The sequence below is a fragment of the Hylaeus anthracinus genome, unplaced genomic scaffold (genome assembly GCF_026225885.1).
Source record: "Hylaeus anthracinus isolate JK02 unplaced genomic scaffold, UHH_iyHylAnth1.0_haploid 11982, whole genome shotgun sequence".
In the NCBI taxonomy this organism is placed as follows: domain Eukaryota; kingdom Metazoa; phylum Arthropoda; class Insecta; order Hymenoptera; family Colletidae; genus Hylaeus; species Hylaeus anthracinus.
This window is the reverse complement of record NW_026534330.1, coordinates 11,220,413-11,234,459: the sequence shown is the minus strand read 5'-3', so window position 1 is coordinate 11,234,459 and position 14,047 is coordinate 11,220,413. Positions and strand designations below refer to the sequence as shown.

The following is a 14,047-nucleotide window of genomic DNA, read 5'->3' as shown; positions in this document are numbered from 1 at the left end:
AATGAATAATCCAACAAATTTTAACCTCTGTAAGCCAGCCACGACGATACGCGAGCGGCAGTGCTTTGAAGTTCGGTCAGCGGACGTTCGATCCCCTAAGCTGCTCGAACTGGAGAAACGTAAACAGTGGTGGGGTTGATTAATTATATTTAGACTTGTGCTAAAAGTCTTCCTCCTAAAATTACCGTAGGGCCCTCTTAAGGTCCCACTCAAATTCATTCCTCCAATTTTCACTCGATTTTGATCGAGGATCGCGTTCGAGTACCGGTTTCGCGAACGAGTTGAATAAAACGTGGTCTGCTTCGTCATTCGGTTTAATCATAAATGGTACGAGGTCGATATCGCGGTTAGGATTCGTAAATTCGCACGCCCCGGACTTCCGTACCACGAACGGATCAATGAAAATGTACTCCTCCACTGACATCACCCCGCCCGCCACCCCCGTGATAGCGAGAAACACGGTACCACACCGCGCCACCCTTACTATCAGTACCTGAAAACATTCGCCTATCGTTTCAGAATGACCCAACACCTCTGCAAGCTCGCGCGGAGCTTTCTTTCAGAGGAACTATCAGAGTACGATTGTGCTGCGATCTTACCGTCACTCCGTTATCATCGCCGTTGTATTGTAGCACGATTTGCAACCGCTTCGGTGAGACCAAGTTCGAAATAGTTTCATTTATCTTCTTCCATTTCGGTTCGAATTCTTTTTTATTATTTTATTTTTATTTTACCATCATTTAACATTCGACATGAAAAAATCATCCCTTAACCTCTTATTGCAGTACCAGGTCTCACAGGATGAAATGTTTCAAAGAAATGATGACTCCCTGCTGTCCGCTCTTTTTTTATTTATTAATGAACCGTGTATAAATTTGTACAGAATAGTCTTTATGCATTGCATTAATATATACTCCAAGTCGATCCGCGAGCCAACTTGAAAATTTGTGTAAAAAATATAGTGCTATATATAAATATAGGAAAATCTCTGTATAGTTCAACAGTGGAAATGCAACTAAATGTGCTCGGACTCCTAGCGAACACCTGATAGCCAGAATTTTGTAATATAATTGACAAGTGCTTTCAGTGACTTAAATAAGTAGTGTTACTCCGATTGGGCGACTTTCGAATACACATGTATATGCCAGTTGCAAATAAAATAATCAGTGGAATTCCAAGGCCTATTGAAACAATCATGATCACCAGGTACGAGAATTTTTCGTTAGGTGGCGTACCGTAGCCAATTAAAAATGTCCTGCAAGATATATTAATATTACTTCAGTTGTTTTACAGTACAATAATATTAAACATGAAATTACCATGTTGAGTAGTGCGTTTGCTTATAAAAGCCATCTCCCTTCATTCCTAACGATACGATAATTCTTTGCGTGAGCAAATCGTTAACCTTGTCTCCATAGTAACAGTACAACATTGAGTTTTGAATAGCGATTGTATGGTTATCTACTTTCACTGGTGGGTATTGTATTGTTTCCGTAGAACTTGAAACGCTGCGCGACTCAGTCGTATAAGATACAGGTCTCCACTGTAGATAAGCTCCTTCGGTCCGGAAATCATCCATACTCTTATATGGCGGCGTTCTAACTTCGACAACCTAATTAAATATAATTTTAAAACGTTACAAATTTTCAATTAATTTTTTCATATCGCTAACAGTGATTAGGATTAGGAACAGGGATTAGAAATAAGAAAACAATATAATAAACATTTGTATGTAATTACCTCAAATATACCGGGAGTATGTTCGTCATCTAAACTCTTTTTAGGATCAACAAACATTGGTATATCAGGATTTCCTTCGCCTACTACTAGTAGTTCAATCGCGAATCTACTGTTGGAAAAGTTTTTATTGGTTTGTACGTTATCAAGAATAATGTCAACTTGAGTGGAGTTCTCAGTGTGCAACATGTGAGGCAGCACTTCTGAATGATCCAGGGAACAAAATCCTCTCAGCTGAAAAATAACTTTAAATTAAATTACAATTTATTACATTATTATTAGCAAAAAAATAATAAATTTGTAAAGTGCTATACTTTACCGATAACTTCACAGTTCCATGTCTGCTGATGTTAAGAGCAGCATCATTATAATATTTGCCTTCCATATCCAAGGTAACAAATTCGCTGCCATTTGATATTGCCTTACGCTCCCAATGATAAAACATAGGATGTAAAATGTCCGTGTTTAGAACATTAGCAATATTTATTAATGCTGTGTCATTTACATCATTAAATTCTATAATCTAAAAATAGATTCAATTCCGTTTGTTAATAAATGATAGCGTATCGAGACAAACAAGGATATTATATATCTATTCACCTTATTTATAACTATCCCAAAGGTATAAACAGGTTTCTCTGTAAACATTATAGAATTCTTTTTCCTTGCGATAAAATCTTCCCAGCTAATGTTGATGGAAGCAGAAGGCGATGTAAGTGCTAATAATATGGACGGATTACCACCAAAATCCCACAAATAATGTAGAGTGTCATTAGGACCGTCAGCTCTTAGATAAACTGTTGTTAAATTTTTGTCTTTACATAACGAGCCACAGTCTGGATTCAGCGATGATCGTAACTAGTGCCAGGCAAATTCTTTTATATAAAAAAATGTAAATAGAATGTTTACAACACAATATTTAAATTATACAGTATAATCTTAAAATAAACAATTTAAAATAATAAGTAACTTAAATTTTAATTGACTGACATATTAGTATAAATTACAATTATGAAAATTGTTGGATTTGTTTGAATTGTTGAATATTTAATTCAAATTAAATTTACTTTATGATTTATGGAAACATTTCAATGTGTCACCTAAAGAAAATGACATTTTTCGTTCTTGTTTAAGAAGGATATAGACAATTGACATTCCATGATTAACTTTGTTCCTAAACCTTCGTACATTGTATCACAACGAGAAGCTTGATTAGAGTTCTCACGTTAATTAATAAATGGGTTACGGGGTCCTTGTGTTCCTCATTAAGCAACTGCTCCCATTAATAATTAAACTACTATTCAACGAATAAATTCAAAACATGATAACACTAAGACTTTGAATGCAAGCTAGAATAATCAAACGATGAATCACAATACGAACGACCTTTATTTTTTCGTATGAAAGGACATTGTTCTAAATAACTGTGCTAACGAATTTGCATCGTCACAATTGTAGCTTTAATAGTAACGTATCAACACTTACAGTTCTATCCGTGCAGTATCCAAAATCTACTAGTGTGACAAACAATAACAATAATACAAATACATTATCCATTTTGTGTGACGCTCAACAGAGCTAAACATTCACTGACAACACCACAGCAAACTTGTGACACTACTGGACGCTACTGATCGCTTACCAGGGGCAGGGGGTCCAAGCTCACGTACTAAAAGTTGGTACCAAGTTTTACAATGGAAACTCCGGAAACGCCTTATAATTTAATCAATACAAACAACGCCCATGCGATTAATTGAACAAGATATGGAGGAACGTTAATAATAACTAATTTTTATGCCAGAGAGTGCAATAAACGCGTAATTTATTTATAAAATTCAAATTAATTTCGCTCGAGTTGATAGCCATTTGGCGGTAAAGAAGCCGAACTAACTTCGGAATTTGGTCAGCGCCTCTCTCGGGAAAACGCTCAAGTTTGTCCTCAATAGTTTCTTTTTTTACCGTTAGATGGCGCCATTTATATGGTAATTACCGTCATGATGGTAATGTATCGACATGTCGATAAAAAAACAGCGTAAATGGCGGCATCTAGCAGTGAAAAAAGGAACTATCGAGGACAACAAACTTGAGCGTTTTTCCGATAGAGGCGCTGACCAAACTCCGAAAGTTAGTTCGGCTTCTTCACCGCTAGATGGCTATCTACTTGAACGAAAGTAATTTGAATTTTATAAACAAATTACGCGTTTGTTGCACTCTCTGGCATAAAATATAGTTAATATTAACGTTTCCCATTATATTCTTTATTAAATCGCATAGGTGTTGCTTCTATTTATTAAATTATAAGGCGTTTTCGGAGCTTCCATTGTACAATAGTACATGTCCACGTTTGCATACTAAGCAATGCATAGGATAAATTCAATCGTTGTGCTAAATGATCAATCAAATTTTGATTTTACGTAGCATGTTAATCTATCTGTGAGAAGGTCAGGAAATTGGTCCTGTATGGATTTTTTTTAAATTACAGATGAATCGATAACAGCCCCACATTAACAAAATGAAGAGCGCAATAACAACGACTAATGTTCTATAGTAATCGAGATATCACGATCATGATAGCGCAAGTGTCCTGATTTTTAAAAATTGACCACGTGCTCCATGTTTCAGGTAGGTCCATAGGTTCCACCAATTCGTCCATCGCAATCTACGACATCGCTTTAATATTGTTATCCTATCTGCAACAAGCGATATTACCTAGAATAGAAGAAGAAGGAAACTTTTCACCCTGATGGAACTGTCCTGAAAAATATTCTGAACGATTCTCGGAAAAGTCGCGTGACGGATTTACCTACGTTTTATTTTCTACAACATTGATGATCCCTCGTACGATTGACTTCGTCAGTGACGGGATCGATGTTTAATGCGAGTTCGATCCCGGCGAACAACTTATTATGTAAATATCTTATTCGTTTCTATTTAAACTATATAAATTAGGGAATGTGCAGATGCGCTTCAAACTGTTTTTACAGACTACTATGCTACCAAATATTTCAAATCTTAATAAAGTGTTACAATCATTTATCTACTTTCAGTAGGAATATACTTTGTGCAAGAAAAATATATTTTCGTATTCTACTTACTATTAACTCTTAGGGGCACGGTGGGATTAAAAGTGTCCCACCTTTTTGATGGACCGTAATGCATGGTGGGACATTTTTAATCCCAACCTCGAAATTTTGCAATAGCTGTATGTGTATAGATTTATATTTCGTCTTATTTACGTAAAGCAATTGGTAATATATTCATCCAATGTTACAAATGTATGCACTTATGTTGGCAACTTTCAACATGCTAGTACCGGTTCAACAATTGTTGTAATCGGAAGGTTTATTGCGATAATACTTCTTTCCTGGTTTTATGTGAAAAATCGTTAGAGGTAAGTTAATTTATATAAAAATTAGTTCTATATAAACAAGTGAAGTGTTTTATAATAAAAACTAAAGATTAAATTTGTTTGCAAATGATGAAAGTATGGTGGGATTTTATTCGTCCCACCATGCAACTTGGGGAGTAATACAAAAAAAACATATTTTTATTTATTGTTTACGTTTTAATATTCTTCAAACTATAAATGTGACGCCCCTTGTTATTATATTTATTTTGTATTATGGTATTAAGGTATTATGTGATACCTTTATTAATAAAAGTATAACAATTTTGTTTGATTTAAAACGCAATAAAATTCCTGTGCAACATGGGTCTATTTTATGACCTGAATTCCTGTGCCGCAAAGAGTTAAACGACCGTTTATCATTGAAATACTTACTAAAAAATCATTGGTATACTTACTCGAGTACTTGAAGTTTAGTAACGCACGTACATCTTGTATTGTTGTTGCATTAGTTGTTCACGGTTGTTCATACAGTCGATAGCTTTACATTAAAGTTGCATTTCACGTCGAGGGAAGGAAACTCGTACCCCATTGGCCTTTAAATTCCGCCAACGGTGGTGGAGTTACCAATCCTCGGCACAGTATTCCATTCGAAACTTTATAATCGAAAACTAAACAAACCTCTTCGACAGAATCCACTGGTAAATAGAATAATAAATATGTAACAGCTAATACATACTTTCTTTTAACTAATCCACAGTATATGGAACGATGCGTGATTGCCTCTCGAACAGCGTGCTAAAAAAAGAATGTTCATTCAATCACGTCACTGAATAATGTTAAACTAATCGCTCGACTGTGAATTTCATGCATTTGTGGCGCATTCAAAATACGTTTCATGAATAAATATATTTCATTTTGTGTAAGTGGTTGTCCTCTTTAGCATACATTTGTTGCGAATCACCTTCAACGTAAATGAATTAAATTATATCGATAACTATACCACAGGGTATTTTTTCAGAACATTCGTAATTCTTTTTATTTTTGATTATTCAAAGCCTGATCACGCAGACGTAAGTGATTTCTTTCGAGACACCGTGTACAGGCGGGGAAAGAGAACGTGTAAAAAGAGCATTAACTTGCAGACTACGACCTTGACCGAAGCAGTGTCCGCGCTTGAAGCACATACATGCATACGATGCGTACGAATACGTACGTCTAGCGCTTCAAGGAACTTCGTTTCTTCAGGTTCTCACTCGGTTCCTTCATCCGTATCTTTTTGCACGGTGAGACCAGTGCCGTCTTAACGTATGAACTCGATGGGCACTGGCTCTGTAAACTGCCCCGTGCTAATTTGTGCAACATTTGTGGCACAAATACATTTATTCTAAAAGAGATATAAAAAGGAACGCGACCTTTCGCGACATTGGTCACTAAAATTCGTCAAAATCTTTTTTTTTTTTCTAGTCTGCAATATATGAAGGAAATACACGAACAATTTTGCGATACAGAGATTTGGAATATGCATTTTTACCCCAGAAATATTAACATTTTTACTTTTATTACATTTTGTAAGTGCTCCAGTGAATGATGATTCTTCTAACAATTTTTTTTTAGTTTGTAATATGTAAACGAAGTAAATTGAATAAAGGACTCAGAAGGGCACTGATTTGCCCTGGAGATCCATAAATTGTTGATACGACCTTGAGCGAGAGTGTACAAATTTAATGAAAAATTTTTGCGATGAGGAAGCTTCGAATCTTTTCTGTATAATGACGTTTATATTTCTTTTACTTTTCGGGTTAAACTATGATTTCTCTGACAAGTCTGCTCTCACCGCCAGAAGCAGTCGCGGCCAATGCTCTTCGACGATTTAACGATACCGCGCTGAAGGTCGTCGGTGGAAGTCGGGATCCACGGGAGAATACAACAGTCCTACGTACCGGGTAGCTCAGTCTAAAACTGGTTTTATCTCCACCGTATTCTTTCACTTGTTCTGCTCTTTCGAAAAGACGAGGTATAGGAGAATTAAAAAAAAAAAAGAAATGTATCGAGATTATCGATACTCAAGTCTTATTCCCAGTAACCAGAATTTTTTAACGCTTGAACCTACCACGCAAACGACCGTTTTCAAACTTTTGTGTACAGTTCTCATTTAAAATATATAAATTGTATACAATTGTTTCGATCATTATCCAATTTATCACGTGAAATATTATTGCATTCGAAAAAGTACAAATGATATCTCTGGTAGGTTTAGTGTTAAAAATACTGTTGCAGAATTTTTGTTAAGTAAAGGAATGATTAATGGGATTATCATAGGCGAGTAGAGAGATTTCTGTTGTATTATAAACATCAAGGGTAATTTTTACAGTTGACTTATGCGCATCGTTTAGTCAGGTAGCCGGTAATTAAAATTGTATTTTTTGTTAAATGAATAATGGTGAAAAATATGTTTATAGTTTATTCTCGATTTAAAATTTATACCTAGGTAAGAACTTTGCCTTATCTTGCAGTGATTTCAGAGTCTATTTTAAATGTAACAGTGATTGTTGATCTCAGAGTTGATATCATAGTTTGTAGCACAAAAAAAGTAATTACAATATTCTGTATGTGTATGTATGTATTTTTTGCCAGTCTGGTTTGATATTTCATGAAATTTCATGTTGGAGGCTTCTATATATAGGACAGTGGTGTCATTAAATTTCTATCTTAGGAGAGGTTCACAAGAAAATAATGAAAGCCCATTCCTATATATGAGACACTGATACTACTAAATTTTTAAAAAAGTAAATTTTTAAAATGTACTTATATTGAAATTAATTTTGCCTTATATTTCTGGTTTACCAAAAAATGATGAAGACTGGCAACTACTTCCACACATAGAACCCCGATGGCGTTGAATTGCAAACAAAAATTAAGCAACCAAAAAATGATGAAGTTTGGCACAGCTACCTCTACACACAGAATCCTGATACCACACAAATTCCTGACAAAAATTAAGCAATTACTTCATTGAAGTAAAGCCTTACCTTTCTACCTATTTAAATTCATTTTGCATTATATTTCAAGTTCCCCAGAAGATGATGAAGCTTAGTATAGCTACTTCTACACACGGGGGCCATGGTACCACCCAAATTCTTTACCAAAATTAAACAACAAATGATTTCGTTGAAGCCTTACCTTCTGTCAATGGAATGGTCACTCGTCGAAGTATCCTCGCATGTAAAACTTTGTAAAATAGCACACCACCGATCGGTTCGCCGGCACGGTCCGTGGTTCCCTTTCGTGTCGCGTGTTACGATACGAAACGAGTCGTGATCGAATTGGAAAGCGAGCGTAATAATTGCAGCCGACGCGACGGCTGAAGGACCTCCGACTGCACGTATAACTTGCGCTCCACCGGTTGCCGGCTGCTTCGCCGAACGAAAAACAGACAAAGAGTCTTCTTGCGCCGTGAGTAACGCCGGGTCTCTCGGCCAATCAGAGGAATCGGCACGATCGCGGCCCTCGTTCAATCGGCCGGTCGCCGAGGAGCTTGATGACGCTGCCGTCGTCGCGTTTTATCGAGGCTCACTCGGAAACAACGATTTTCTTTCCACTAAATCAACTTCTCAAAGAAAGGAGTAGCTCAAATAGTCACAAGTTATTTTTCTTCAATTAATAAGCTCGCTCTATTACGCGTGCATAAGTTTTTATACCACACTGGATGCTTTAAATTTTTACAGGGATTGCTTGTGACTTCTATCCTACCTGTATTCATCTCTCTCTCTCTCTCTAGCAAACGGTAGCCTGGAAGGAACCAGATCAGCACAGTTTACGACAGGTATTTCAGGATACTTGGAAAATACTGATGTAGAAGACTTTTATTAGAAGCTGAAGACGGTGAGCGATGCCTGAGACACAAAGGGAGACTTTAAGAACGATTCCAAGTACCTCTACTTCTTAGAGGGTCCTTCATTTCAAGGTCATTGACAACCACGATATTGTTAGTCTATAGTATGCAGTGTAAGACTCTGAAACGCGCGAAGAACGTTGAGAAACCAATCTTGTTTGGAGTTCCTCAGCGACGAGACAATTCTAAATCATCGGGCTGCCATCTATGGTTACTAGTCGCATCCAGTTCGTCAGGTATTATATTATTTGCTGCAAGGATCTCAGGCAACTGTAGCCATGATCAAATTAACGAGATCATCAAGAAAAACATTATTCCATAAATTCTTTATGGGTAGATTAGTATTAAACCTAGGCATGTACTATCAGTATAAGTAAATTTACGATAACTTTTGCACTCGTCCTCACAATAGTTCTCGTTAGTTTAGCTTTGATCACCCAAATACGACTTTAAAATTTCTATCTAAGTAAGAACTTTACCCTATCTTGCAGTGGTTTTGGAGTCTATTTTAACAGTGATTGTTGATATCACAGTTGACTCCATAGTTTGTGGTACAAAAAAAGTCATACTCCATAAATTACACGTCCACCAATAATATTGTCATCCGAAGTACTTAACACTAACTCTAGCGACGTTCATTTATAACTAGACTGCGGATCTTTATGCAAAATAAAATCTTCGCGAACGTGCCTACAAAAATTGAACCTAGATAGGAATTTATTTTATTCCGCAAATATTATAACATGAACTTTACTTTCAATTTTTTTTATATTCTTACATATTGTTTGCATTTTGTAAGTTCTTGCACATTCAAACCTTCTATAAATGCATAAAGATCCGCAGTCTATTTATAACTAATTACACCGTGATGGAACAAGTGGCTAGTCTTAGAGACGCTTTTTTCAAATTAAATGCAAAAATATTTTACGTAGAACTGAGTTGAATAATGCATGAAACAATTGCATATAATTCATATATTGCGTATAGAAAATATATAGAAAAGTTTCAAAACAGTCATTTGAGTCGTGGTATTAGTGTTAATATTGATCTTTCAGCCGTGATATTCAGTTAGCTGGTCACATCCGTCCACTAATGTTCCTATCGACGTGTAAATGGTCCCCAGGAATCGTAATGGCGTAAAAACGTCAGAAAGCTCGGGAATATCGAAATAATGGCGCTCGTCCTTCGCTTACACCATATATTTCGACTCGGTGTGCGCCTGGTACCTATAACCATGTAACAGACGGGCATGCATCGCAGTAGTACCAGCCGATGGTTACACGGCGACTACGTCCCAGGAAAAAAACGACGAAAGAGGAGAAGAGCAAGCGCGCGCAAGGAGGAACCGGTTTCACGGGGGTTTCAGCCTCCACAAAATGATCCGTCTGGCTTGCCTCCACTGTTCGCCTCCTGCGCTTACTCTGGTGCACCACCTACCAACCTACCTATCTACCTACCAACCTACCTACCTACCTACCCACCTACCTATCTACCTGTTTCTTTCCTGCGTGTCTGCTCAGACCTGCTGACCAACGTATTCGACTTCAAGGGTTCTAACTCGCGGCATTCCTCGCTGAAAGCCAGTTGGGCATTCCATGCGGGGTAAATTGATGTTGAGGGGCCCTCGTCATCCGCCATTCCCTTAACACTAAACCTACTGAACTGGCCAGTCTGATCTGGCCACCTCAGACTTATTTCTAGAGTTACTGAATTATTGACTATGTTTCTAGTGGAACTTTTTATGAGAATTATTGGAATATAGAAGTAGGTATGTATTTCACCCGGTCACTGCACAAATCGATCGACACCACTTTTCGAAAAATCTTACATTTAAGTGTTTCGACACTTGTTACAGACAACTATTTATATTTATAATAACTTTCCTGGATAACAAGGACTGACGTCTTTCAAGACAAAATTTTGCTGGCTGTGTTGGCCAATTTGAATAATAAATCATTTATTTCGGAGGCTATTTTGATCGGATTTCTCAACTTTTTGTTGCGTGGAGTTAATCCATTTGTGAAATGAACGAATTGATGTGCTGTTCCATTCTCTATTTTCATAAGTATAGTAGGGGACCATAAGAGATACGTGTTGACCTTTAGTGTTAATTCTTGTAGTTACCACTCTAGGAGCAAATAGACCTCCATTAGTCTTCTCCACAGTTTTACGATACTTACAGCCCCCCATTAAAGGAAAATAAGAATTACAGAATTATTATTGTTAAAATGCTTTCGTGTCCATTTCTCTAGAAATTTAGTATCACCCCCTGACCTCCAAACGAGTATTAGCCATCTCACAAAGTGGAGAAAGTCTTCCAGAGTTTCCTTTAGACTTTAGATGATCCTTCGTGCTTCAAACATAGTCCTAAACTGTACATGATTATTACTGACACGAAGAGTCGCTTTCTGCGTCAACTGGAAGAGTATAAATTTTTCTGCAAGCATATTGTTAACTGAAATATCGAAGTTAAGGTACGTACAACCGACTGACCGTACTTCTCAATATGCATTCTCTTCGAGAGCGATGGAAGTATATCAGCCGACCTTGAACATTACAAAAGGAAAGAGGAATGAAAACGAAATACGCTTCGTATTACGATGTACGAAGGAGACGCAAAGAGAAAACTGGTTTCAGATGGCGGGGAATGTTCTGGTAACATTTGCATTTAGTGTGCGTGCATAGTTTACAAGTCCATCAGTGTTTCACGAGTCGTTGCTTCTATAATGCATCGCGGGAAACAATCAAAACGACATTTTGGAGCGAGTCCAGTTTATACGAGCGGCGAATAGCCGATCGTTTTCTGCTTACGTTTGAGCTTGGACGATTCTCGGTTTTTTTCGCATCATTGGGATCGAAAATGTCGGGATACGAAGGATTTAATCGCCCTCTATAAATGTTTTATTGCGTAAATGGCGACCAGGATGAGACTGATTGAAACTTAATGGTGTATGAGGAAGAAGGTCATGGGGAATGTCGCTAGATATGTTTATAAAAAGTGCAGAAATTATTTAATACAAAATAAGATACTCTGAATGACATAAATGTCCTATTCTGCAAGACACGTGGCTGTACAGCCACTAAAAACTGTACTTTTAAACAGGTCCTGAAGAAAAAACGGAAATAATGTTATAATTTAAAAAATATTTTTGATAACAGTGATAGTAATTGCCCAACAGGCCAAAGAAGATGTTTCTGAAACAATTTCTAAGGTATTTCAGATAGCTATACCTTTTGCTATCGAGTTCTACTCTAGAAAAATGTATGATTATTGCGAAAATTCAATTTATTGTAAACGATATGCTGTTGGTTTCAGATAACGTTGCACGTATTGTAGATGCATGCATTTTGTTGCAGGATCGGTAGAGTTGGCTGGAGCCGCGACACTGACCTTGGATTCGTGGCCAACACTGTAGAAGTTCCTCTACGTTCCTCAACGATAAGCACCCACGAGCATTCTCCATTGGCGACAGGAACGGGCAAAATCTTATTCGAATAATCAATTTATTATAGTTCAGAACTACTGATTATCCTTCGTAATATGGAAAGCATATAATAAATATAATTTTATTATTTCATTTTGCATAAGAGCATATACCTTTTAATTACGTTTAGCACGTATATATTATATTAATTTATAAATGCATGAAATCCACAGTCTAGTAAAATTAACAATAGATGACAGTAAAGAAAATTTCTCCGCAAGGGAAAAAAGCGTTATTTAAGCCTGCAGAATTTATTCCAATCATTATTTAATTCAGACGTCCATCCTCGACATCTGGCCAGCGAAAGTACGAGCAAAACTTGTGAACTCTTCGAGCAAGGAATATGTGTAACAGCGGGGCAGCCTGAAACTTTCTTTTTCCATCGAGATTGATGTTAATGACTGTTATGAATATAGCTTAGATCAAACAGAAAAGTCGGTTAAGTGCTTCGAACACTGTGAAAATTAGTTTCACCGAACCCCGTACCAACAATGAAACACTCGCTGTTCATTTCTCGAAAATCTGAGGTATTTCGCATTTCCCGAACCAACTACAACTTTCTTCGTCGTGTTATTTTTTTTTTTTTTACGAGTTTATTACAATTTTATACATTCCCAGAAAGTGTGAACTAACCCAGTAATCACGAAAGACGGGGTAGATGTAATCACTTGGGTAACTTTCGATAACCGATATCGATACCCACTTTTACCACTGTCTGCTACAAGTCTGACTGCTGTAACAGCACTATTAGGACTTGTCCCACTGGACATACGCAACTGCGACGGGATAGTCAGCGAGTTTATTCACGGTATCAAATTCTTGAGACATTTTTAGCGCAGCATGAAGGATGTGGTTAACTGCAGAGAAGTATAGAATTATAGAAATATAGAATTTAATAATTATTGCAGGCTTGACTCGTAAGGATTTATGTGGGCGACGCCATATTTAGACTTAATCTAAGTCTCTTTACTACTGGCAAAGATAATAGATCGAACATCCTCTTTATAAGGTAGACATTATTCTCGCCAGCGTTTTCTCTTTACGACCAATTCTTTCCAAACCGTTTAATTTTATTATTAGAGCAACGAGTTTGGTGTCTTACTTAAAAATATTTGTAACCGTGTTTTTTAGAGTTGGATCAGGGATGTTGACGTACTTGGTCGCACAGAAATGATTCATCGTGTATCGTGTACAAGGTCAAATTTCACAGTTTATTGTCACTACAAGAGAGGTGCCCACTTGTTGCAGAACATCAGCCCTGGAAATTCCTGCAATAATCGAGGTAACCAAACCATTGAGCTCTGTAATGGATATCCCTTTACCTGCCGCTCAGCTCAAGTGGAGGGAGCCACTCGACACCACGCACCGATGGCTCTCGACAACTAATCGAGGTTCTACTCTATTTCCCATAAGTTTAAACCTAGTTCATATTACTCGCACAAAAGTTCTTCCTTTTATAGAGCCATTTTGCGAATAGATTGGAAACCACTGGCGTAGAAAAATGACAAGGACGCCTATCCGAGTCCAGGGATGTTATTCGACCCTCTGCAACCTCGCGCGACCCTGAAGTCGCATACCTCTTAC

At 37.2% G+C, this 14,047-nt stretch overlaps 1 protein-coding gene and 1 long non-coding RNA gene across 2 annotated transcripts; one reads left to right on the top strand and one right to left on the bottom strand.

Annotated features, from left to right (window-relative positions):
- Positions 1–834: 834 nt before the first annotated feature.
- On the bottom strand, positions 835–3,373 carry LOC128885965 (glycosylated lysosomal membrane protein-like). The gene is made up of 6 exons (XM_054140427.1): positions 3,223–3,373; positions 2,338–2,595; positions 2,057–2,260; positions 1,741–1,971; positions 1,320–1,612; positions 835–1,255 (listed from the first exon to the last, which is right to left on the bottom strand). The coding sequence occupies exons 1-6, from the start codon at positions 3,292–3,294 to the stop codon at positions 1,084–1,086; spliced, it is 1,230 nt and encodes a 409-aa protein (XP_053996402.1). The 5' UTR covers positions 3,295–3,373; the 3' UTR covers positions 835–1,083.
- An 8,292-nt stretch (positions 3,374–11,665) lies between these two features.
- On the top strand, positions 11,666–12,556 carry LOC128885974 (uncharacterized). The gene is made up of 2 exons (XR_008459709.1): positions 11,666–12,190; positions 12,336–12,556. It is a non-coding gene; the product is annotated as an uncharacterized LOC128885974 (long non-coding RNA).
- The last annotated feature ends 1,491 nt before the right edge of the window (positions 12,557–14,047 follow it).

Coding starts and splice junctions, on each gene's coding strand:
- LOC128885965 (XM_054140427.1), bottom strand. CDS start 3,294: ATGGATAATGTATTTGTATTATTGTTATTGTTTGTCACACTAGTAGAT. Junction 2,261..2,337: donor TTGGGATAGTTATAAATAAG/GTGAATAGATAT, acceptor ATCTATTTTTAG/ATTATAGAATTTAATGATGT. Junction 1,256..1,319: donor CAAACGCACTACTCAACATG/GTAATTTCATGT, acceptor TATATCTTGCAG/GACATTTTTAATTGGCTACG.